Raw genomic sequence first — 27,565 nt, 5'->3', positions numbered from 1 at the left:
AGGCCCCACAATTTCTGATGGCAACCTTGGGCACAGGCTCTGCCCCACCTTCCAGGACTGTTTTGTTCTTCATGAAGTTGTAATGTAAGGGTGAAAAGCACAGGTGCAGCGTGCACCAGTCACAGGTAAGCACCGCATTTAAGTGGTATTTTCAAGACAGAGGAAAGGGCTGGTGCCAACCCAGCATGTCCGACTTGCTGGAGCTCATTTTTGGGAGTCGCCAGCTCTCCGAGTGTCATTTGCAACGGGATCCGTTAGAGACAGGTTGACCGGAATTAACGTGTGTGTGGTTTCTTCAAATCCAAAGTAAATGAAACTGAAAAACATCTATATTTATGGTACTCTTTACCTAGATGGGCGCCCGCGATTGAAATCGCGGACGTCGGGGGTAAAAATCGCGGGCATCGCGGCCATCGCGGGTAAATCGCGGGTACATAAAAATCTGCTACCCGCGATGACCGCGATTTTCCCATAGGGAACAATGTTAAAATCGGTGATTGACCGCGATTTTAATGTTAAATGCCTCAATGCCCGCGATTTGGCCATAGGAATCAATGTTAAATGGGCCACAGAGCCCTAATAGTCACCGTGAACTCTGAAATGGCCCCCACAATTGTTAACGCCACCCCACGATCAACGTGAACCTGAAGCGTGGCGAGCGCAGCGAGCCCGCGAGGGGCGGCGGTACGCGTCCTCCGACCTTTTCATGCCCTACTATCCACTAGGGCGTGGAGTGAGAATAGAATAGTGTGGCGAGCCCGAAGCGTGGCGAGCCCCGCGAGGGGACGCGGATACCTTCACAGGCAGACGCGTCCCCTCGCGGGCTTCACAGGTGTCCGCGTCGCGCGGACACCTGTGAAGCCCGCGAGGGGACGCGTATAACTGTGAAGGTATCCGCGTCCCCTCGCGGGGCTCGCTGCGCTCGCCACGCTTCGGGCTCGGTGGCTCGTTGCGTTTGCCACACTATTCTATTCTCACTCCACGCCCTAGTGGATAGTAGGGCATGAAAAGGTCGGAGGACGCGTACCGCCGCCCCTCGCGGGCTCGCTGCGCTCGCCACGCTTCGGGTTCACGTTGATCGTGGGGTGGCGTTAAAAATTTGGGGGGACATTTAAGGGTTAATTGTGGTTATTTGGGCTCTGTGGCCCATTTAACATTGATTCCTATGGCCAAATCGGGTCCATTGAGGCATTTAACAGTAAAATCGTGTCCATCGTCCCTTTTAACATTGATTCCTATGGCAAATCGGGAGCATCGCGTCGCGGGCATCGCGGGTACATTTATGGCCGGCCGCGACGCGACCGACAAGATTTCCTTGTTTAACATGGGTTTCAATGGGAAATCGCGGGCATCACGTCGGTCGCGTCGCGGCCACACATAAATGTACCCGCGATGCCCGCGACGGGCGCCCATCTAGGTAAAGAGTACCATATTTATAAAAGGCTAACTACTCCTAACCTCTATGATGTGAAGTATCGCCACGGAACACTAGAGGCCACTCGATGGACCAAATTACTCAGAAAGTGAAAGCAATTTGTGCAGGGCCACTGATCTGCTTCAAACTTGTATATTGAGAGAGGGAGCTGTGAAGACAGAGATTGGAGGTAGGAGCAGATAGGGACAGAGTGGAGAGTTTGTGGGCTAAAACAGTCACAGCTCAAAGTGAAAGTAAAAACGGTCACAGTTCAAAGTGAAAGTAAAATATGGTCACAGCTCAAAGTGAAAGTACATTGCAGAAGCCAAATGACGGGCTTTTAACTAGTACATAAATAATTGAGAACAGATGAACCTAAAAAGCACAGCTTCATTTAAAGACAAATCGCAAACTAGTGTTACGCGCAAGTACAGTTACTAACCTGTTCCTAGGAGCGAGATTACGGTGCGTGGATCCCTGATTATTCCCAAACCCGCATCTCCTTTCATTACAAAGCCCACTGTGTCCAAAACAAAATAATTATTGTGCAAACACAGACTCATCAATTTGACCTTATCGTTCTCAGTGTATCAAATCACTTTATATATTAACTGCTCTATTGTGCAATTGTGTAGACTGATTGTTGTGTAATCTGACTTGGAATAACTGTGTAATTGCCAGCTGTAGCCATTTATATGAGAAAATCTGGAGTCTGTGCGGGAGTCTGTTCTTCATTGATTGCTCTACTTGATAATCAGGGAAATTATTTCATTGTTTTATAAAACCTAGCACCGATTTTAAGGTACAGTATGCAGAATGATTCTGTAAAAAAAACCCTGTGTTTTATGGCCCGTCAAAAAAATACATGAAGATTGCACTACGGGAATAATGTACTTTAAATGTTTTTGTATGAAAAGTATTCTTTATAATGGTTCCGGGAATTTACAATTTTTTTAATTAACTGGCGCTGAGAGTGCGGCATTGTTTACTTAATGGATATTGTAAATGGGCCCCCTACAAAATATTTGAAATTTGAATATAGAGAAATAAATAATCCTTAAAAAAAGTTCACAACCCCTTTGTTTAATGTAACTTATACCCCTTTCAGACAGAAAAGGCTGAAAATCCCGGCAAATGCTGTGTCATTTTGCCGGGAGCAGCCTGACCCCCCTTCGCACAGAAGAACAAATTACCGGGTTGAAGATTTCTACCCGGTAATTTGCTGAATAACACGGGTATTGCTTCTGTGTGAAAGGGTCAACTCGGGTCATAAATCCAGTGTCCTCGACCCTGGTCAATTCCAGGGTTGGATACACGGTATTTACGACACGGGTGTGCCCTTTAATACCCCATTCACACCAGCCTAAACTCCCGGGTTGAGTCCGGGAACAACCCGGTACTAGCGCTGGTGTGAAAGGTTCCCGGGACAAAATCCCGGGCAAAGTTCAACCCGGCTAGGTACCAGGGTTGTTCCCGGGTTCAACCCGGGGACCTGGCTGGTGTGAAAGGTACAGGGTATACTTACCCGGGTTGCCGTGTCCTCGGTGTGCTGTCTGGACGGGAATCCACGCAGGCGGCGGGCGCAAATGACGGGACAGCGGTGGATGATGATGACGCAGCTCTCCGGGGGCAGTGAGGAAGCCGGAGAGCTGCGTCATCTTCATCCGCAGCCTGTCCCGTCATTTGCGCCACCGCCTGTGTGGATACCTGGCCTGCACGGAGGACCAGCAACCGGGGTGAGTATTCTCCCCACCTCTGCCGCCATCCCGCCGCCTGCCCGCCGCCTGCCCGCCTCCTCCCCACCTCCTGCCGGCCTCCTTCCCGCCCCCTTCTCACACCAGAAAATGCAGGGACATTTCTGGTGTGAATGGGTCCAAACCCGGGAATGTCCCTGCTTGTCCCGGGAACTGAATTCCCAGGTTTGTCCCTGCATTTCTGGTGTGAATGGGGTATCACACAGAAAAAGGACCCGTGTTATTCACGGAATTACCGGGTAGAACTGCTTCACCCGGTAATTTCGTTTTCTGTCTGAAAGGGGTATTAGAGGTCTATTTATCTACCATTATTATTTATTTGTTAATACAATTATGTAAGAATTCTGCATATGTGATTTGCATCATTATAGCAGCACCTCCCCTTTTACAGCAGTCATGTGCCCCCTGCACCACCCACCTATTAGGATTCTACACCCCTTGTTTCACCGATCCACTTGCCCGCTCCCACATCGGAAAGTCGGCAAGTATAGATTTAACTCTAGAGCAAACCAATTTGAATACAGAATTAAAAAAATTGTTGCGATATCCTTTAATTTGGTGATATTTGTGGCAATCCCATGATTATCAATACATAGGCTCCTTAATCATTAAACATAGTATGCAGTTGGCTAAAACAAAGTCTAAAATAATGTAAAAAAAAACCTCTCACTGTATATAAGTTCCAGTCCTGAATTGTTGAGACCCAATAAGATAAAAATGGCTGTATGCAGTTTGGATATAACACACTTCTATTTGATGCACAATTCCTTGAACAAAAAGGTTAATTCTATCATAGTTTGGCTAATTTATCAATGCAAATACATTTGCTTTATAAAGGGTATTACTATACAGTATTTTATTTACTGTGAAGCCCTTTATTTACTGTGGAGCCCTTTATTTACTGTAGAGCCTATTATTTGCCTATTATTTACTGTGGTGCCCTTTATTTACTGTAGAACTTATTATTTACTGTGGTGCCCTTCATCCAATCTTACTCCAATGGCAGTTGTTACACTATACAGGTCCCCTTTTGAAGTCCAACACCATAGAATACACTGCTCTTTATAATTCACCGACGAGTGCTAAAATGTTTTATAAAGACCATTATTTTTGGTGAGCTTTTTAGCTGAAAACTATGTGAATTCTCCAACTCGTTTGGGGAAAGAAAAAAAAAGGTCCACGTTGCTGCTTTTGATTTATTGCTGTGCGTCCACCTGATTTTTATCACATCCTTTTTTCTTTTGGTTGAAAAGTTGTACAAAGCATGAGTTGGCATGATGCAGAAGCATTCATCAAGCTAAATAAGCAAGCACATATATGTGTGTAGCAACTATGAACTGGTTAATGTGTTTTAGCTGTTTTATAGAAAGAAGGGCTAAAACAGTGGTGCTTAATTATCTGGACCACTGTGAGCCGGGCTTCCTTTTCATTGTATTAATGAAGCAGCTGGCTCATTGTCTCTTTTTAATTCCTCTATTGTCTTAAGAATATGTCACAGTTCTTTATTCTTTTATCAGGTGCTGTGCAGGAGGATACACACAATGCCTCGTGTTCCTACTGTATTTGCCAGTGCACAAAGAAACCTCCGATGCACTTTTCAAGGAAGGGGCACACATAATTTCTAAGTTCTCCTCCATCCACTACTCCACTGTCAAGAATTTCAACAGTATTGAATTTAAATCCATTATATTTTGTAATCAAACAATGTGGCTACATATAGATATAGGCGGAACGCTAGAGCCTAATGAGAGATCTGCATGTTGGCTGGTTGCAGCCGCGAAAGATGAAGCGCCGGCTCTAATTAGCCTTAAACGTGCTTTGTTTCCGAACATTTAAAAAACAAAATGCAGTTCAATGAATGAGAGGAGAGTTTGGGCTTCTTTTTTGTCGTCATAGATAAGCGGTTAAGTTTCAAATCGACAACTGTTGATTTGTTTGGGCGAGCTTTACATGTACGAAAGCGGCCGTTTCCTGAATCGAGTCCATTTTAATAAAGGCATGCTAATTCTATTTCCCTTAATTCCAATTTTTATTTGTATTGTAAGTATTTAGAGATGAACGGATAAAAATATTCTTATTGCAGAACTTTGGGGGGGCCTTCAATCTTGGATTCCGAATGTAGGAACGTTCCAGCAGTCGGAATACTGGCCCGTTTCCGCCCAGTGAGACAGTTTGTCGACAGGCGGAATTCAACGTTCTGCCTGTCGAGTGGCAAAAAGGGGGCGTGTCATCGAAAACAGCTGTGGATTGCCAAGAAATGGCCGTGAATCTGACAATCCACGGCCGTTTCCGACAAAACGGATCCGCATTGTTTTAAAGTTGGATTTGTTTTGTTGAACTCCATCTTCAATGCTGTCGGAAACAGCAGCATTGAATAGGCAGCAGGCGCTATTTCCCCTGTCGGATATAGAGCCCGGGATTGAACACCTCCCTTTATCTAGCTTCTAGTAAGATGGTATGGTAAGTCTACTTGCGGTTTGGTTACCTGGACCAGTGGCGTAGCCAGCAGGGGTTAGCAGTGGGAGCGAACGTTTGGCTTGCTGTGTGCATGGGACAATCTTCTGAGACTTTGGCCTGTATCATACTTGCCTATCCTCCCAGAATGGCCAAGAGGTGTTACGCCCAGAAGAGTCAGCCGATATCCGCCTCCAGCTGCCATTTTATTAATTGAAGTGGACAGTTTCAGGGGACAGATGATGCGATGCGCCACCCCCTGCTGTGCAATGCCGGTAACCATTAGTAGGAATTATTCTGCTGCAGTCAGTGCCGGATTTAAGTGTTAGACCGCCCCTAGGCACCGGTTCACAGACACCGCACAGCTCATCAATATTTTTTAAATAAATAAATAAATCACGCCACTGCTTGCCATTGCCGCCCCCAGCAGGTACCGCCCATAGGCCTGCATTGTAATGAGGTTGGCAGACTTCACACCACAAACTTCTGTTATCGAACTCATTGACAGCGGTTTATTGCTTCCGTGCATGAGACGGGTCTCCTGATTGGCTGTAACACTCCTACAGTACTCTTGCTTTGCAGTATACTTACATCAGCGTTCACATAAAACCAAATCATATTATAGATGGGAATGTATATAACTGGATGCAGTACATTTGAAAATGTGTCTTTGTAGCCCTGGAGTGTGTAAAACGATATGTATTTAAATAATTATCTGCGTGCCCTTAAGGGTTTCAAATAGTTAATGATGAGCAACTGGCATTTTGTTCGTCAATTACTATTTTTATGTCCTTAAAAAGTACAAGAAAAAAGTTTAAAGCAAAAAAAAAAAAAGAAGCGGAGTAGTGTTAACGATGGTAAATAAATGAAAACATGGCGGTGTCTCAGAAAACTGCAGTCGGTTAAGCCTAATTAATACATGTGTATTGTATACTGCCAGAGCGTTACATGCTGTCCTGCTGAGACATAATCACTTTGTTTCGGAATGGTAAAAAATAGAACCATTAGTTGTATTTGCATTGGTTTAATTTTATACTCGGCTGTTGCTGCTCTCGGCTCGACTTGCTGCAATTTGTAGAAATTCAAAGAGCAGCGGAACCGACCTGTGCTAAGAAAAAAACGTTTCTCGGTTTTCATCCGAGCGGGTCAAGAGTTCAAATTTTAATTTGTCTCAGTCTGAATTGTGCTTTGTCTCTTCTATCTCCTCGTCTTAATTCCGAACGTTAAAGCTGTATCTATTAAAATTGTGTTGTTAGATTGACTGTGTGTTCTTGTGCCAGAAACGGTTTTAAACCTGTGCTGTTGGCAGGCAGCGCTGTTGCGTTACATGTATGCATTATGCTGAGTGGTTGTATACGGAAGTCAAATTGGGTTTATTTCATCTGCAGATCATTCAGCCGTTATAGTGTGATCCTAAATGTCCGTTCGTTGGGGCCGGCATTGTATTGGGATGGAGGAATGATGTTGTACATGCAGCTACTGTATGCTTGTATATACAGTATGTTATAAACAGAGAAGTGACTTGGACACTTGTGTTGGAGGTTCTCCAGGATGATCAGCTCCAGATCCAGACTGTGGTTGTCGCCTTATCTCCAGCTCCAGGCTAGATCCAGACTGGAGTTCTTGGAGCTTATTTTGACCCTTTAAATTATGCGGAAATGTTTGGTATGCATACATAATATACTGCAGATATCAGGGACTAAGGGGGCTATGCAGGTTTGCTCGTTATGAGCGACTTTCACTGGTGCCAAGGGATTCATACAGAGGGGGTCGGGAAGGAAGCAGACAGGGGGTACTGGTGGCATGCCCAGAAAAATGCTGGACATCCCCATGCGACCGCAGGCATGTCGAAGCCTGCGTGGGGCGGTTGGCTGACGTCATCGCCTGCCTCTTTCTGGACCCAAAGAGATGAGGGAGACTTTAACACCTTTCTGGGGGGTTGGGAGGGCCAACTGATTTTTAGGAGCCTGTCAGCCATTCCAGGAGGGTAGGCATATATGGACTGTATACTGTAACCATTGGTCGCACATGCACTATGAAAACTCTACATTGTACTCATGTGCATCGCATTAGTGGGTGAGTGGGGTAGCATTGCTGTAGGGCCCATAACCTTAGGGGGTCCACCTCTGGGGTCTAATTGAACTGCACCCAGGTCATAAAGTTGTCTATCAGGTTCCTGGAATTGTCCGCTAAGCAGTGTGTGGCATAATTTGAACGGAGGGAACGTACAATGTGGCATATTGTTAAAAGGTTCATTTTATATTAAAAAAGAAACAGTGGTGCTTGGGCTTGTCTGGGGGCACTGGGCCAGGCATTAAGGTGTGCATCCTCTCTTTGCACAGCACCTAGTATTCCAAGTAAATATTGGTCCATGTCACCCCCCCCCCCCCCCCCCCCTCACCAGCAATCGGTCTTGCAAGATATCAAGACTGCCCTGGTACAAAGATGTGTAGTTACTATTTTCCAACACGCAGTGATAAACAGTCTTGTACAATACCCAGAGTCCTTTTTAAACTGTCACTTTTGCTCAAACTCCCCCCCACCAATAAATATTTTAGGGCAGATAGATCTATGACATGTTCCCATATTCCAGTAAATGTAATTTTAATTTATCGGAATTATATGGGGGAAAAAAATAGGACATGATTATTCCATTAGCCACTTTTACAAAGTGAATTCAACCCATAAAACAAGTCTTTATGCTGTGATTTCCAATGGTTACATTGCTTACAAACATACATACTCTACTACAGATTGGGTGTGTTTTTTTGCAGCATAATACCGTACATTAAATAAAAACAAAATCTGTTATTTTTGAGTGTCAGCATCCCCTGCTGCATGTCAACATTGTGATCGTGTCGATATTCTGCAGATGCCGACTTGTTCAGCATCCGTTATTTTGATGGAGAATTTGCGTCACTATTCAGTGATGTTTTTTTTATGTCACAGTCCTATAGAAGGAGGAATTTTTGAAGTGTGTAACTCTCAGTGTTGGCTCCTTAACAAGTTCGTTTAGCTTTTTAAAAAGTACATTTTTGAGGATGTCCTGTTGGGCCTTTTCTCTCCATTTTATTATAATAGACTTGGTGGTATTATTTCCTTTTCACTATATCCATCCTGTGATTTTGCATTTCAATATTTTAAAGAAGTATATAATTAACTTTATTTTATTTTTATTTATTTTAAATATATTAAATCCTTCATAATAGATCCCATTACTGTGTGTGTGTGTGTTTTTGTGTGTGTGTCAGTATGTGTGAAAAATTGATTAAAATATGTGTGTACATGTTTGAGAACGTAGCAGAGCTTCTACACATATTGGCAAGTGCCTTAAAGTTACAAACAACCCAGTTACTTACTCCAGTGGAGTGGTACTCACTGTTATACACACTGGTAGAAGGAGCGGAGCCGGATGTCATGCAGCTCACAAGCTGGTGAAACTGTGCATCCCAGCATGCATTGCCATAGATTTAGCATTCTCTAATAGCAAAACTGTGGCAGGGCATGCTGGGAATTGTAGTTTTACAGCAGCTGGAGAGCCACAGGTTAACCAGGCCTGGTCTAAATCAATTGCAGGCTGTACCAACCCTAAGAGGAAGACTACTGTCTTCCACTGTGACACTCTTACACAGTCCCAAGATGGCTCCGCACATGCTCAGTAGTAGCTTTGGTGGCCATCTTGGTACAGGGAATGAAGCTTTCCTTGGAGGTATAGAAACATGGAGTCTGCACAGCAGCATACTCCACATTCATCAAATTTTACCTAATATTGACATAATAATTTAAACAAGAAGGGCAATTAGTTTTATGCCTGCAACTCTTCCGCAATATAGTCCTGATCGGATCACCGCGTAACTTATTATAACTAGTTTGTGAGATTAGTTTTAAAAATGAAAAAAAAAAAAAAAAAACATTGAAATCTGTAATATCTGATAGTGTTAGGTGCAACCAAGACAATTAAAAGCTTGTATACAAAAACTCCATTCAGATTACTTTTTTAAGGTATGTCCGCATAATGTAAGATAATTGAAGCTTTGTCAGCCCTGTTTCCTAGCAACAGATAGCCATGTTAAGGCTCCCAAATTGCCTCTGGTTGACAAGCTGGGAGTATTTTTTTGTGTTTATCATGCTTGCTAATGATGGGATTCTTTCCAAAAGGCTTGTCTTAATCTTAATTAGAGTTTATCAGGAAAGGGCTCTGTGACATTGCACAGAAGATGATTTATTTAAAATAAAAGTGTGATTTTTTTTTTTTTTTTTTGGCGAAGCAGAGAGATATTTAAGCCCCATGATTTTTAGAAAGGAAGCGCACATTCCCAAAATGTAATCAGGTTGGAACCATGATTTCATACTTCATTATCAAAACTCACAGAATACTTCAGTGTAGTTTTGACAGCAATTACGAGCAAAATATATACACTTTCTGCGAGGAACCAGATCTGTTTGGTTAAGAATCTTGATTATCAACGCAGCAGGGAATATCATGTCCGAAGATTTTAGAGACCCAGACACTTATTTTCTTCTTATTTGTGAAAGGGGAAAAAAATATATACTAATTCCAATAAAAGCTGCAGTAACACGAAAAATCATCATAAAAAGTTTTGAAAAAAGTGGGGTTTTTTTTAAAGGATTTTTTTTTTAATTGTGCTTACAATTGTGGAGCACATAAGTCCCTGTATCAGAAATATTGATTATACCCTTTGAGTGCTAACGTCTCTGTGACAGATGTTCAAAATATCTGCTAAAAATGCCGACATTTGTTATATAAATTCAAATAAAATGTTTTGTAAAAAAAAAAAAAAGATTATATTTCCTATATAAGGTAAACATTATGATTGTTATGAATAACGATGTTTGCTTGGCAATTGTTTACACCTATTTTGACAAATTCACTTGGCACTCAAAGGGCTAAAACTGATATTTGGAAAAGGGGGGGAGGGTGGGTTGTAAAACATAATCTCAAAAGGGTATACTTATACAAAGTGACAATAGCCTGTCCCATACAATGCAGCAACCAAAAGGATATGATAAAGTTAAGGGGGGGGGGGGGGTGCTCTAACATCCGCGCCCCCTTACTGCCCCCTATCGCCAGCTACCGCATTCATAATTATCGCATATCCACTAACATAATAATGGCAAAGGACAGTTCTTGCGTTAAGAGCTGTCCTTTGCGGTGAGAGTCAGCGGGTCCCATGGGGACCCGGCGGCTCTCCCCTCCCTCCTGCTGCGACGGGCTCTCCTCCTTCCTGCACCCTGAAGAGGATTATAGTGCAGGGAGGAGGAGGTCACAGAGCTGTGCTGCCCGGACACAGGTGAGGGGGGGGGGGGGGGGGCGGGGCGGCGAGGGTCGGTGCGGCGAGGGTCGGTGCGGGGCGGCGGTGGGTTTGCGTTAGAAGCCCATAGGCTATCCCAAAATGCGATAAAAACCCAGATAACGGGGTTTTTACCACATTTTTCGTTTAGAGAATCCCCCCCAAGGTCCATAAACATTGGGCATAATCGTGTATGGACAGCGATCATGGCTGTCATTGCTAGGGGTAAAGCCGCTCAGTGCGCACATAATGAGCAGCATTCCCCCTGCTCCGCCCTGCCAGCGGGGAGGCGGGCGGCTTTGCATAGCGCAGTGCCATGCAAAGCCGTCCTCAATGATGTTCACCGCTCATCGCTGGGCCATACATACTGGGTTGCTGTTTTGAGCGGCTTTCAGCTCAAAGTCGCCCAGTGTGTATGGGCCTTTATATGTACATAGCTACTGAGCGGCAATATTTTGCGTGGATTGTTTCATGGGGGATCAGGCAGTTTTGTAAATGTTCCAGTTCTACTTTTTCATCACCATTTTGCAGTTTTATTTGTACACTGGCATTCTGCTGAATTTGAGTGGACAGAGGTAGTAGTACAAAAGCCAACTCATTCCGCTGTGGTGCCGTTAAGGTTGAACTAGGGGCACCTAATCTCATGGCAAATTCTGCACTTGAGAGTTGCGGCATTTTGCTTCCTGGCGAACCAAACGAATATCTCTCACAACCGTTTTGGAAACATTTGGCCCGATTCAGAGGCGGGAGTAATGGCTCAGCAGCATCGTCCATGTATACAGTGACTGTGCTAAATTATTTAAAAGCCTCAAAAGGTGTCTTGAGTAAAAATATGCCAACTGGCGGTACAGAATTTGCCATAGCTTTGTACATATCTGTATCCTGAGGCTAAATTTACTAAGATGGGAGTTCTATCGAGCATAGGATGTTGCGCATAGCAACCACTCCAAAGGTGCTTTAAAAATAAGAAGTAGAATCTCATTGGTTGCTATGGAAAATATCCCATCTTCAGTAGAACTCTCATCTTAGTAAATTTTAATAATAAAAAAAAAAAATACTCCGCAGCCCTCCAATGGGATTTCTGGGCATTTAACGGAAAACATAGGACTGAAAATGAGAAAATAACAATTTATTATCCAATTGTGCCAGTTCTGGGCGCAGCCTAAATCTGCAATTTAAAATGCTCTTCCAAGAAGCCGGTTTTGTAACATATTTGCTTTCTCATCTTTGAAAGCAATCAGACATGGTAAATTAATTGTTTAGTATTTCCCGCTAAACAATGTCCAAATTTTTGCAATTTAGCTTTAGCCTATCATCTGGCCTTATCGCTGCCAGCAGATTCCTGTAATAAGTTGTTTTAAAACTGTAATCTCTTTGAGTAGAAAAATGAAGTGAAGTTGAAAAGGCCGTTATCTGGTACGATTAACGCTGCAATATGACTTATCAGAGTGGATACACTTTTCACTTGCATAGTGAATACAGCGTCTATATACCGCATACACAAAAAATGTAAACGCTACAATATGGGATATTATTCCAGCCGAAAACAGATATGGATTTATACCTATGTCTGCAACGGGAGATAACGCCATTTAAGTGATTCGCTTTGTGTCTAAACAAGTTAAACAAATTAGTTTCTTCCGTCAACTCATTAATACATCAAAACCTAATCTAGTTTTTAATGCAGAATCCCACAAGAATGCCATCATTTGCAACAGCAATTAAAGGGGTTTTCCACTTTTTATTTAAGAATTTTACTAAATACTCTACACATTCACAATAATAGTGCTTCTTAGCTGTAGTCTTGCCGACACAAACTGGGGTCTACGTCCATAGACAGAATACTGTCTGTCGGCATGACAATTGTAAGTAAGGGGATTAGCATTAGGGTGGGGGGGGGGGGGTTAGGTTTAGATATTCGGGAGGGTTAGGGAGACTTAGCAATAGGCGGTGGGGGTAAATGTCAGGGTTAGGCTGCGGTAGGTAGATTAGGTTTCGGTATTAACGTCTGTAGGAAGGGAGGGTTGGAGGAGGGGGGGGGAGGGGGCAGGTAGGAAGACCCATGTTGGGATTCCCTTCATCGGGATGACGGTGTCAGCATTCTGACTGCCGGAATCCTGTCCGCGAGTCATTCTTATGTATTCCCAATAAGTTTCTAACTGTCACTTCACAGACTGTGTTTCAACAATGACAGTGATGAGGTTAATTGTTTGATATTCAGTTTCTCTATACTTCGGGGGAATTTACTGAGATAAGATGTTGCTTTGGGGAACCAATCGGATGCTATATTATTTTCTAAAAGGTGCTATATAAACAAAAATTAGATTCTGATTATGTGACATAGAACTCCCAAGTACGTTTCACCCTTAATCTCTCATCAAGCCGTGATCACAAAGTTCCTGTTGGTAATAATTTTCAATTGTGTCTTGAGGCTTCTGGAGAATGGGGAAGGGTATACAGTGTCTCAAGATATCATTGGCCTAAGGGTTGCTTTAAAAACAATATTAAATATATATTTAATGAATCCTCGTTGCTACCAGCAGAAGGGTATCAGGTCACCTATGGGGTCTATTCAATGCCGTGGGCGAGCGGTGACAGTGAGCAGGGCTGTCACCGCTCGCCCTGTCAGTATTCAACTCACCTCCCTCATACGCCAATTCCCCCTCGCTCCGTTCTTTGAGCGAGGGGGAATTGGCGTATGCGGCTCCAGAAGCAGCGAGACTCGCGGCTAAATACAGCGGGTTTTCTGCATTAGCCGCAGGCCTCGCTGTTTTGGGGAATTCTCGCCTTCCTGTGGCAGCGAGGATTCCCCCGGAACGTTGAATAGGGCGAGCGGCTGGCGAGGGGGTTAAACAGCGAGGATCGCTGGTTTTCTGCGATCCTCGCTGTTTAACCCCCCTCGCCGGCCGCGGCGAGCGCCATTGAATACCCCCCTATAACTCTTTCGTTCTAATGCTGTGTACACATGGTGCAATATGATTGCTAGCGATATATTGCTAGCAATATATTGCCAGCAATCATATTGCTCAGTGTCTCCTTTTCATCAGCGATGAAAAGGAGACACTGCTACGGGGCGGAGGGGGAGTGCAGCAGCAGCAGCAGCAGCAGACGCTGCTGCTGTCACTTTGAAGGGAGGAGGGAGGGAGCAGCGGCACGGCGCTGGGGAGATCAATGCTGATCTCCCCGGCGCTGACCTCCGTGAAGGGAGGAGGGAGGGAGCAGCGGCACGGGGCTGGGGAGATCAATGCTGATCTCCCCGGCGCTGACCTCCCGGCACAGCGATTGCCGGGGAAAGCCGCTGGTCGCAGGAGCATGCTCCAGCGACCAGCGACCAGCAGGGAGTGCACACGGGAGCGCGCAGCTGGCGATATATCGCCAGCTGCGCTCCAAATCACTGGCAATATGGTCGCTCAGCGACCATATTCCCAGCGATTTTAACTAATATTGCTCCCGTGTGTACACACCATAAGGATGCTTTTAAAATTAGAATAAATCCCCTTTTCTTCCACTCAGAATGATTGAGGTTTGTTTTCTTTTATCTGTGCTTGGTTTATATTTGCCAATGAGGATGAAATATTTAATATTCTGGTTATCTCAGAGATAATATAGTGGTGACTCCTACTATCGACCACCAATGCTGATCTCTAGGAAAGTATAACAGACTCTATCAGGGGAAGGAAAATCTGGCCCATTGAATACATTGTAGTTCTATAAACAAAGGGAATAATTATTATTTTAAAAGGAAATTTGCTGTAACTAATGCATGACAACATTATGAGACTACTACACCTATATAAAATGTTTCAATAATACCCCTTTCACACTGGCCACCTGGCATTTACCCAGCATTTTTGAGTGCCGGGTCATTTTGCCGGGTTTAGCCTGACCTCAAATCACACCACCCGAAATTTACCGGGTTAAAGCTTTTCGACCCAGGAATTTGCTGAAAAACTCAGGTTTTTCTGTGGTGTGAAAGGGTCAACACGGGTCTAAAATCCCGGCTCACTGACCCTAGTCAAGAGCAGGGTCAGAGTGCCGGGATTTAAGACCTGTGTTGACCCTTTCACACCCAAAAACCCCCCAGCAAAGTCCCAGGTTGAAAATGTTTAACCCGGGAATTTGCTTCTGGTGTGAAAGGGTTATTAGTCTCTCTTACTATATTAACTGACAAATATATAGTGGCAGATGCTCAATTAGTTTAGTAATACCACTCAGGTGCATGGAAGGGAGGGGTAATACTGGGTAAGAAAAAAATACTGTACATTGTTTCCCTCCAGCACACTGAACGGTATTAGTAACCAGTCTTTAACACTACATGATATTAGAATTCAGAGATATTGGTTACATACATTTGCGCAAATGTATGATTTCAAGCCCCCAAGCCTTCATCAAGGCTTCTATGTATATTGGGGGTCCATATTGCTATATATATATAGGTGCGGGGTGCGTCACCCCCCAAAAATCAGCATAAGCTAGAAAGTCCAGAGCAGCACACCAGTGAAAATTAATTAAAGTGTTAAAACATATAAGTGATATAATATTTAAGGCCACTATACCATGCTGGTAGTATGCCGTAATAGCAAAACTGGCAGGGCATGCTAGTATGTGTAGTTCCTCAGCAGATGGAGGGCTGCACGTTGAATACACCTGGTCCATTATTCTGGTTCACTCGCAAAGGCAAATTCCTTCTCAAATGGACAAAAACATGCTGCACTGCAGGGGGGCAGATGTAACATGTGCAGAGAGATTTACATTTGGGTGAGCTATTTTGTTTCTTTTGTTTCTGTGCAGGGAAAATACTGGCTGCTTTATTTTTACACTGCAATATACTGTACATCTCATTTTGAAGTAAAACCCCACCCAAATCTAACTCTCTCTGCACATGGTATACCTGCCCCCCTGCAGTGCAGCATGGTTTTGTCCATTGGAGAAGGAATATTCCTTTGCGAGTGAACTAGAATAGCAGCCCCGGTGTAGCTTATTAACATCTGGAGTTCAGGAAGCTGCCTACAGTTGTGGGGACTTGTCTCCCGGGTAACAATGTAATTTTAGAATCTGTGGAACGTGGAGATGTTAGCGGTTGCTAAATTCCTATTTGCCATTTACAGTTAACAGGAAACTTCTTCATTTGTGCTTACAGGAGGACAACTGTGGTGCACGACTACCAAGCCAATCGCTGAGGGCGAGGAGTTAATTGCCTTTGTTGTGGATTTTGACTCCAGGCTACAAAGTGCCACTCAGATGACTCTTACAGAGGGAATGTATCCGGCTCGCTTGTTGGACTCCATACAATTACTCCCTCAACAAGCCGCGATGGCTTCGATCTTGCCCACAGCCATTGTCAACAGTAGGTGTCATGCAATGTGCTGGGTCCTTTGAAATTGTGAAACAGTTTTCAAGAGCAATATTTGACTCTAGACGTAGGAAAGAAACTTCAACTTTGTTGCAAAGACAAAACGAAAAGCTAAGCAGAAGTATTTCCATAATGAAATGTATTTGTCAGCGACTAACGGTTCTAGCGCAGAACACGGAGAGCAAGTAACAGAAGCCTCTTGGGGGCACTGGGTATATTTGTATTTGGAGCTGTCAGTCACATAATTGACAAGAGAAAGCTGCACACGGGCTTGTTCTCTAGGCAGGAACAGAAACAGCGACAGACTGTAACCGAATGACAACGGCTGTTCTGTGCTTCTAAAAAAACAAACAAACAAATAAAAATGGCAATAGTAAAATGCATAAAATAGCCTCTGAGGGTGTCAATGCAATACTATTTAATGACCGACGGAACGATCACTGTCACATCCTTCATTATTAGGCACGGTACCACATGGGATACTGGGAGTCATTCTAGTTTGCTCAGATGTGGCAGAATCTGGCCCATTCCGATTAGTCGCCGAGCCATTCCGGTACATCAGGAAGGGGCGGACAGCGGCGGGGACTGCCCATGGGAACGTCCATCGTTTAATGGGTTCCCCATGAAAATGCTGGGCGTTTCCATGGGTACGTGGGCTGAACGATTTGTTCTGGGGGCCGGCGGTTGACATCACTGGACATCAGTCGCTCAACCCGTCTTCGTCTCGGCACTCGCAAATTAAAGTCAGTTCCCACTGACTTCTATTTGTGAAGCCAGGAGAAATTATTCAATGGTCACCGACCATCGAATGATTTCTCCTGCAGCGGAGGCATGCGAGGGGGTGTGCCTTCGTTACAGGGGGGTGGATGTTCGGACGGGCGGCGTCTCTGGTGCTCAGTAAGCTGCGATGCAAGCTAGAATCATCCCCATTTTCCGTTTGGCTGAGCAGCACGGCCGACTGGAAAATGACCCATGTGACCTGAGTGCACCCTAAGAGGTGAGTTCTATCTAAGATGGGATGTTGCCCACAGCAACCAATCAGATTCTACATCTTATTTAGCACCTTCTAGAACAGTCATGTCCCAACTGCGGCCTTCCAGCTGTTGTGAAACTACACATCCCAGCATGCATTGCAATAGTTTTAGCATTCCCTAATAGCAAAACTGCGGCAAAGCATGATGGGACTTGTAGTTTCACAACAGCTGGAGGGCCGTAGTTTGGACATGCCTGTTCCAGAAGATAATAGATTTGATGGTTGCTATGGGCAACATCCCATCTTCAATAGAACTCCCATCTTAGTAAATTTACTGAAGTTGCTAAAAATGAAAAGAGTTTATTGGTTGCTAATGGCAACATTGCCTCTTTTCATGTTTAGAAACTTTAGTAAATTCCCCCCTTAGAAGATTATACAGTGTATATTATATTGCAGCTGAGTTGATCATGTGATTAGTGTTTGTTATCGTTTTCTGAAATATCGTTTTTGTTTATTTTTCTCTTTCTGTGTTTTTGTTGTTTCTTACGTAGAAGACATTTTTCCTTGCAAATCTTGTGGAATCTGGTACAGGAGTGAACGCAACCTGCAGGCCCACCTCATGTACTACTGCAGCGGCCGGCAGAGGGAGAGCTCCCAGCTCCCGGAGGACAGTGAAGAGAGTTCCCCGCAGATGTCCAGCATCTGCCCGTTCCCGCAGTGCACAAAGAGCTTCTCTAACGCCAGAGCTCTGGAAATGCACCTCAATTCTCACAGTGGTAAGTATCGCCAATTCCCTGATGCCTAAAAAAAGAGCCACCAGACAGAATTCCACGGTCAGAACGTTCTTGCCTACACTCTTGAAACCTCCTAGGGAGTCCAACATTTTTGAAGAGTTCCACGGACTCCCAGCAGAATTGGCTAACAGTTTCCTATTGAAATGAGCAGATGGGTACATCTCATGGAATCATGCCATCTTAGTGACCTAATGAGCATACCCCCCCCCCCCCCCAAGTCCCAGCAAAAATTTATTTCACTTTCTGTTACGACATTTTCTAGCACACAAAGGAGCCATTTGGTTCATCAAGTGGCCTCTTGTGGTCAGTGGTGGTACTTCACCTCATACATGTGAGGAGTAGTTAGCCTTTTATATATATATATATATATATATATATATATATATATATATATATTTTTTTTTTTTTTTGACTCATCTATGACTCATGAAAATGTGTCTATCTGCCAGCAAAATTAACACGGACTAATGGCTCCCAATCATTACTGATATATTACTGTAATTTCCTGACCCCCCCCCAAAAAGGTCAGGTAGGGGCATCGGGAATATTAAACATGTTTAAAAATCTTGATTGTCCAATCCAAAAGGATCGGGAAATCTGGGATTTTTAAAATGAAGAATTTTCCCAATTCCCAGATGGATCGTCGTTCATCACCGGGTGAAAGATGGATTGGATGTATGGGGGACTAAAGCTACTGTGATCATCACGTCAAGCAAGTTATTTTTAATATAATATAAGAATACGTCTGACATTAACTTAATTTATTCATTTTCATGAAAATAACTTGCGGACAATGATATACTAACACTTAAGGTCCGTACACACTGGGCGATTTTGCCCAGCATGTGTGGACAGCGATGATCGTTGTAATTACTGGCTTGAAAATCGCTCAGTTCATACACACTGAGCGGTTTTCCCCTGCCTAGCGATTTTTGACGCTTTGACCGGCTTTCCATAGCAGGACGCTATGGAAAGCAGTAACGGCATCTGCCAGCGATGATGTGATCAGCGCTCACCGATCATCGCCTGCCCATACACACTGGGCGGCTTTCAAGCTGCTTTCAGATAAAAATCACCCAGTGTGTATGGGCCTTTATTGCAATCTCAGAAATTGTATTACTGAGCATTAGTTCTTGATGAGCGATTAAATTAGACCAATTCACAATAGCAAAAAAAATCACATATCCTGAAATGCAAAACTGCATAAGAAATTACAGACTGGCTTTGATGATATGGTTTGGTTTGATAATCTGGCTGGCTGCTCTCATACTCTAGAAATTAGAATAGGGGAGGTCTAACTAGTCCTGAAGATCTACCAACAGTCCACGTTTTTTCAGACAGGGCCGGATTAAGCCTTTTTGGGGGGCCCGGGTTACTTTAGACAGGGCCCCCCCCCCTCCCACTTGTCATTACTGGTCACAAACTGCACTGGAGAATATTACACTGTGAATACACAGAGTAATGGCAGTATAAACTTGGTCAATGGGTAACTGCGCGGTGGGGGGGATCAATATATATACACCATATGAAAACCATGTTTGTCCCTCTGGACCTTACGCTGTAGGAGACCTCACAGGCTCAGCCCTCTGATTATAAATGAAAAACCCTCCCATGACGAGGCCGCTGCTGTCCTCTATGAGCCTTTGGGGGGGGGGTTAAAAAATTTTTTTTTTATCCGAATGTCGACATTCTGAAACGTAGCACCGCGTCCCCTCACATAGCTTGCTGCACTCATCATGCTTTGGGCACTATTTTAATCTCCCACCACGCCCTAGTGGATAGTAGGCACATGTCAGCTCAAAAAAAGTGAAAACCCCCATGTCATCCTTTTCACGGTCGACCTTCCCCATGTCGAAATAATGCTTGTGTTGACATAACCCATGTCGACCTTCAGTCACGTGGACCTTCCTGCATGTCGACCGTCAGCCATAACTACCTTCATGCATGTCGACCTTCAGTCATAACGACCTTCATGCATGTCGACCTAATGTTGACCGTATGACCGTACCCAGTGGCCGTATCCCGCACCAGCTAGGTGGTCTGGGAAACATGGACTGTGGTAAATCTCACGGACCGGTTCGGCCACCCCTGAGCTAGGTGGTCTGGGAAACATGTGTAATCAGTTTCTGATGTGCTACAGATAGCTTGTAGACTATTTACTAAAGAGTAGAGATGTTAACCATAGTAACCAATAAGATGCAAGCTATTATCTACTAGAAGCTTGCTACATAAAGTGATTGGTAGAATCTGATTGGTTGCTAAGGGCAACATCTCCACTTTAGTAAATATACACCTTTGTATATTGGTATTGCAGAACATTAAGCTCTTACTGCTTGAATACAGAATGTGGCTACAATTTTAATAATTGCAATGATATGAATTGTTTATTGTATCCTTATCAGCGCGTTACTGTGAGTGGTTGTGATACATGTTTTAGTTTGCATGTTTCACTGCAGAAAATGGTAATACATAAGCTAGTCTTATTGTTGATCACATATAGGGCCGGCTGTACTAAGCTTCAAAAGTGATAAAATGGAGAGTAATAAACAACCAGCCAATCAGCTCTTGCCTAACATTTTTCAAACCCAGTCTGTGACATGGCAGGTAGGAGCTGATTGGCTCGCTGTTTATCACTCTCCATTTTATCACTTTTGAAGCTTAGTGCATCTGACCCATGGACTGAGCATGAAATTGGATAGATATTGGATCAGATTGGGACTATCACCACCAAAATCCTGTCACACACAATAACTAGCATAGGTGTACAACCCTCAGACAGCTCTAATACACAGTATTATATTGTTTTGAATGGTAAAATGGCCACCAAGCAAGTTTTACCAAATCCATTGCTTTATATGTGAGAAGAGCTTTCCTTCGTAGTGTTGCTGCCCTTGGGTATGACACATTTTGTCTCTGCTCTGTGCACTGGGTACAGCTGTGTTTTCACACCAATGTGTGTTGAAACAAACAGCATAAAAATAAGTAATATAAAGATGGCAGAAAAGATACATCAGGTAAATCAATATTCAAAATTCAAGGTTGGATTAATGTTTGTGGGGACCCAGAGGCAACTAGCTTGTGGAGACCCCAAGGAATAAAATGGGTAAAATGATATACTGTTCATGCTATTCAAAAGTATACAGTGTAAATACTCCATGCACCAAAAATGTGTTAAACATACTGTAGTGTCCCAATTTGACATTATGCCACAGTGCCCCCTAGTGCACATTATGCCACAGTGCCCCCTTGTGCACATTATGCCACAGTGCCCCCTAGTGCACATTATGCCCTTATGAGCCAGTTTGTTTACACTGTAGTACCGGAGTGCACATAATGACATTGGTGATTTATCAATGCTTAGAGAGAGATAAAATGGGGAAAGATAAGTACCAACTAATCAGCTCCTGTCATTTTTCAAACGCAGCCTGATAAATGACAGTTAGAAGCTGATTGGTTATCTCTCTCCAAGCTTTGATAAATCTCTCCTTGTGTCACACTGCCCACAAGTTATGCAACAACACTACTGCTCACCCCCTCATGATTTTTAGGAATCTGCAGGTTGCAGCAAAATATGTGAGGCCTCTGCTATGCCGCAATCCTTCCACAAGAGGGCCTCTTCCTCCTCATATCTCCTCCCACTCTGCAACACCGGCCCGAACTGCCAATGTCATTTGTTGCAGCCTGTGCCACACCTCCCCACGGCCCAATAACGGTGATGTGCGTGCCCTGTTCTTAATCAATGATACAGCGTATGGTATATAAATAACGTAATACATGAATCTAAAGGTGGAATACACTTACAAAATTAAATACATCCAAATTCTTTCACTTAAAAAAAAGTAAGTCAATAGCGACACGTTTTTCCAAAAGCCGGAGGGATTTGAGTTTATGCAGTACAATATTTTTAGAGTTAGTTTGCAGATAGATTAGCACAATTTATTTCTATTTACATATTCACATCTTTTTTTTTTTGCAGGTGTTAAAGTAGAAGATTTTCTTCCTCCTGGGGCCAGTCTGAAATGTACCGTTTGTAGCTACACTGCCGAATCTGTGATTAACTTCCACAAACACCTGTTCTCTCATCTTACTCAAGCTGCCTTCAGATGCAATCAGTGCCATTTTGGCTTTCAGACTCAGAGGGAACTCCTGCAGCACCAGGAGCTTCATGTCCCTGGAAGTAAGCTACAACAGGAAGCCGAAACGGAACATTCTCCTTGTGCCAGCGAGACAAATGCGCAACAGACTCCAGAACTGCTGAATAAAAATGAACTTCTACGGAGCCAAAAGACTCTGCAGAATAAAGATGCAAGCTCAGACAGCGAACTGGAAAAGAGTGAAAAGAAGCCGCACCCCTTCCTGGCCAACCAGAGGCTGGAGGCAACCAACAAAAATGTGTTTTCGTATACTAAAATCAAATCAGAGCCATCCAGCCCTAGGCTGGCTTCATCTCCAGTACAACCCACAATCGGACCTTCTTTCCCAATGGGACCCTTCCTTTCACAGTTCGCATTCCCGCACGATATCACTGTGGTTCCCCAAGCCTCCGAAATCCTTGCAAAGATGTCTGAACTGGTACATAGGAGGTTACGTCACGGCAGCAATAGCTACCCCCCTGTCATTTATAGTCCCCTGGTGCCAAAAGGGGCTACTTGCTTTGAGTGCAATATAACGTTCAACAACTTGGACAATTATTTGGTACATAAGAAGCACTACTGCAGCAGCCGGTGGCAGCATATAACCAAGTTGACCGACTTTCCCGGTGTCACTGAGAAAGTTCCAGAAGCCGTGAGCCCAACCAATGCTCAGAATCCGGTAAACCTCCTCAATGGTCCCCTTCATTCTTCTGAAACAGACAACCAGCTCCTTCAGACATCCTGTATAAACTCAGGAACTGTTCTAGATTTGTTAGGGTCAAATATGAAGTCAAGGGACAAAGAGTTTGCATCCGAAGTGAAGAAGCTGGCAAATGCCAGCTCGACCGATGAAAAAATGAACGGAAAACCCAACGAGCTAAAAACCGCTACACCGCCTCAGCTGGACGGAGACAACAGTGACCCGAACAAAACCACCTGTGAAGCTTGTAATATCACATTTAGTAGGCACGAAACATTCATGGTACATAAACAGTACTATTGCGCTACCCGCCATGACCCACCGTTAAAAAGATCTGCTTCGAACAAAGTGCCTGCCATGCAGAGAACTATGCGGACGAGGAAGAGGAGGAAGATGTACGAGATGTGTCTTCCTGAGCATGATCAGAGGCCTCAACTAGTTCAACAACATTTTCTCCAAGTAGCTAATCTTGGCAACTCATGCACATCTGGTCAAGATTCAACAGAGGGGCTCGGGGACTGTTATCACCCCAGGTGCGATATCTTTCCAGGAGTTGTTCCAAAGCATTTGGAAACATCACTTTCAATTAGTAAATGTGTTCCAGTGGTGAAATGTGAACCTTCACACTCAACCATTTCCTCCCTTGAGATGGACGCGCCTATAGACCTCAGTAAAAAATGTTTAACACAATCAGATAGGGTATCCACGTCTCCGAAGAGGCTCCTGGACTATCACGAATGCACGGTATGCAAAATAGGGTTTAATAAAGTTGAAAACTACCTTGCTCATAAGCAAAACTTCTGCCCCGTCACAGCAAACCAACGCAACGACATGGGGAACCTAGAGGGCAAAGTGTTCCCGAATCCAGAGAGCGAAAGGAGCAGCCCTGAAGCCAACTTCGAAAGGAAGGCCATCAAGTGTGAAAAGAACAGAGCCTCGAAACAGCCCTCACCTAACGGGAACTTGTTCTCCTCCCACTTAGCTACTCTTCAAGGTCTTAAAGTCTTTAGCGAGGCAGCCCAGCTTATCACTGCGAAAGAGGAAAACAAAAATGCATTTTTTCCACAATGCCTTTACCCAGGAGCAATAAAAAAAGCGAAAGGAGCCGATCAGCTTTCTCCATATTATGGCATCAAGCCAAGTGATTATATTTCTGGGTCTCTTGTAATGCACAATGCGGATTTAGATCAAAGCACAAATGTAGGAAGCGAATCTCCCAAAAGCCAGATACCTTCAAATGGATGCTCAATACTGAAGAAAGAGTCACTCCCGCTTTTGCCAAAAAACAGGGGCATGGTAATAGTTAATGGGGGACTTAAGCAGGAGGAGCGACCTGCAGTAATTTCCCAGCAGGAAAACATTTCCCAGAATCCTCCTCAAGAAGACGGATGCAAATCCCCCTCCTGGGTTTCTGACAAACCTTTGACAGCCAATGAAAATGTTTCTCCGGCAACCCCGGCTGCAGAGGATCAGGTGTCGAGTGTTACAAAGAGCCTAAACGGCTCCGGTACAGCTGCGGCTAGCGGGAAGTATTGCCGTCTGTGTGATATTCAGTTTAACAATCTTTCAAACTTTATTACTCACAAAAAGTTTTACTGTTTGTCACATGCAGCCGAGCATGTCAAATGAACAATTGTGCGTGGAGCTTTTGGTAAATTATGTAATATACTGTATTTGTTTCCTGCAGTCAGAGTAAAACAAACCGGAAAAAAAAACAAAAAACGATGCTGCTTTATTGACACCTGGACAATCAGGATTCCCGTTCATTTAAAATGACTTGAAGATTTGAGATGTAGTTCCATAACAGTTATGCGTAAAAGTGTATTATTGGTGCCATTCTTTTTTATCCTATTATTTATTTTACCAGCAGTGTTGAAACATTTGTGCCCAGCGCTGACTCTTGTGCCATCTATGCGGGAAAACATTTCCCACCAGCACAGCAGTCACCGTTGGTTCCAACTGTAACTGTGGTTATGTTATTTTTTATTTAAAGAACTTTATATTAAAGTCATTTGTAATGTTATTGTATAGTTATTGTGTAGCACATATGGTTTGCACCTGTATAGTAGATTTTAAATAATATAGACACAACATGACCGAAAAAAGGACATATTAGGAATAGCTTCAGAAGCACTTGTGTATACTGACTTTTTCTTTCTTCTATGCGGTTGCAGAAGGAGTAGATGGCTCTGCTGAAATATAACTTAAACAGTTTTAACCCAATATGATGGCAAGATTATGTAATAAGATGATACATAAGCAGTACGTCATCACAGATAGACTGCCGACGTAGCATAACTTTGCATGTGCTTACCTGGGCAAAGGTAGCACTTGATTGGATGCTATTGTACCATATTATTAAATGAATATTTGTTCAAATATTTTAGGTTCTGGCAATCTGCATTACTGGGGCGGTAGACTTCCATAATTTCCACAATTGCTTTTAACAGTGATTAAACAGGAAAACGTTATAGAACTTTCCTACCACATTTTGACACAGTCCTACTTTGGTTTCTGTTGAAATGCCATATTTTCAAACTCTCCCAGGATTTCTGGGAGACTCACACATTTTGGGGGACTGCCGCAGACTCCAAAAGGTAGACTTGCCTCCTGAATACATCAACTGTCCCGGAGTTGTTTGTTGGATTGATCATGCGTTTCACAGTGGATTGAATCATTGTGATGCCATTCGTTGGATATCGAGCCATGGGGGTTGGATACGGGATACGGGCAACAAAGTTGCTGGTGGTCAGAATATTGATGCTGGCACTAAACAACCCTAATCCTCCCTCTAACCAACCCCCCCCCCCCCCATCACTGCACCCTAACCCTCCCCTCCTGCAGCCATGGAGCCTAATCCTTCACCCTGCAGCCTAACCCTAACCCTTCCCAGAATGCGTTCGGATTTTGGCTGTTGGGATTCCGGCACTGGCATTCTTGCATGTGTCAGGATTCTGGTAACAGTAATTTAGCTACCGGTATACTATCCGTCGGGATGCCAACTACATCCAGGAGCCACAATGGCATAAATCACGCGTTTCACCATGCTCCTTACACTTCCTACCTATGAAACTACCCCCCTCCCTCCTCCCTGCAGTCTAAAAGTCAAGAGGTGTATAATGTATAAACCGACGCGTTTCGCACTTCTGGCCAATCACTGTTAAAATCAGTAACTGGCAGTAAGATGTTAGGCGTAGCGTTAAGTCCTTTACAGCCCAATAAATCAGAAGCTTCTTACATCTCAGCTATACTTTAGCAGATACAATAATTTAGAATTAGGCTTTGCATTTGTATGTAGCGGTCTGTTCCTGTTCACTTTTTCAATCCGAAAACTGTATGTATGAAGATGGATTTTTTTTTTTGTATAGTAATTGTATTTTCTTTTGCTGATGCATATTTGTCGGAATTTTTAAAAAAAATCTTTGCTGTTAAATGCAATACTTTATAATGAATGAACAAATATTACCGGGCGCAGTATTGTAAGTTATTATCTGAAAATCAGCCAGTTTTATCTTTGAAGACATACAGTTAAAATCTTAACCCTAAACATGATGCTGCAAATATGAATCTAATTCATATGTATTATATATTTACATTACCTATAAGTGTAACAATACTGCGACTGGTGATCACAGAGATAAAGTTCTACTTCTGATAGAAATAAATTTCTCAACAAATGTTGTTACTATGCATGTATATGGATGGAATAAAATTCCGGATCATTGGAAAAGTCTCAGGCTAATTTTATTACATTCAACGGACATTAAACTATGAAGAGAAATTCATGCACAGTACAGACATGTTTTAAAGCGATGAGTAGTTCTGTTAATGGCAGTGCAGGATTGGCCTGGAGCTGACATTTATAAGAGCCTTTTCTGTGTCAATGAAAGGGGTGACCAACACTGCGGGGGAGTGACCATCACTGCGGGGGGGTGTCTCATTAAATTTAATTGTACTATTCTCAAAAGCGCTCGTTATTCACTAGTCTTAAGGCCCATCCGAGAGACGGGTAAAAGTTTATACTTATGCAATTCTTGTTCCACATACCCTTCCCAACCACAGCAGGGCAAACGCTGCTGCAGCAGCCAGAGCAGGTCTCCAATTATCCACCTATCCTACCCAACCACAGCAGAGCAGAAGCTGCTGCAGCAGGCACAGCAAATCTCCAACTTTCCACCTAATCTTGCCAACCACAGCAGGGCACAAGCTGCTGCAGCAGCCAGAACAGATCTCCAACTATCTATCCACCTTCCCTTCCCAACCACAGCAGGGCAGAAACTGCTGCAGCAGCCAGAGCAGGTCTCCAACTATCCACCTTCCCTTCCCAACCACAGCAGGGCAGAAGCTGCTGCAGCAGCCAGAACAGGTCTCTAACTATCCACCTAACCTTCCCAACCACAGAAGAGCAGATGCTGCTGCAGCAGATAGAGCAGGTCTCCAACTATCCACCTTCTCTTCCCAACCACAGCAGGGCAGAAACTGCTGCAGCAGCCAGAGCAGGTCTCCAACTATCCACCTTCCCTTCCCAACCGCAGCAGGGCAGAAGCTGCTGCAGCAGCCAGAACAGGTCTCTAAATATCCACCTAACCTTCCCAACCACAGAAGAGCAGATGCTGCTGCAGCAGCTAGAGCAGGTCTCCAACTATCCACCTTCCCTTCCCAACCACAGCAGGACAGA

The 27,565-nt window shown here is 43.8% G+C and overlaps 1 protein-coding gene across 2 annotated transcripts in view; it reads left to right on the top strand.

The window, feature by feature from the left end:
- ZFPM2 (zinc finger protein, FOG family member 2) overlaps positions 1 to 26,617 on the top strand; it is a 345,016-nt gene extending 318,399 nt beyond the window's left edge. For both annotated transcript variants that reach the window (XM_083186879.1, XM_083186880.1), the window contains 3 exons: positions 16,075 to 16,281; positions 17,812 to 18,036; positions 22,031 to 26,617. In XM_083186879.1, coding sequence (XP_083043005.1) covers positions 16,075 to 16,281; positions 17,812 to 18,036; positions 22,031 to 24,516 — 2,918 coding nt within the window. In that variant the 3' untranslated portion in view covers positions 24,517 to 26,617. The remainder of the gene's footprint in view (positions 1 to 16,074; positions 16,282 to 17,811; positions 18,037 to 22,030) is intronic.
- Positions 26,618 to 27,565: the final 948 nt, after the last annotated feature.

Source organism: Crinia signifera, chromosome 5 (genome assembly GCF_055691185.1).
Source record: "Crinia signifera chromosome 5, ASM5569118v1, whole genome shotgun sequence".
Taxonomy (NCBI): domain Eukaryota; kingdom Metazoa; phylum Chordata; class Amphibia; order Anura; family Myobatrachidae; genus Crinia; species Crinia signifera.
The sequence above is the reverse complement of the archived record's forward strand: the minus strand, read 5'-3'. Positions and strand labels throughout refer to the sequence as shown.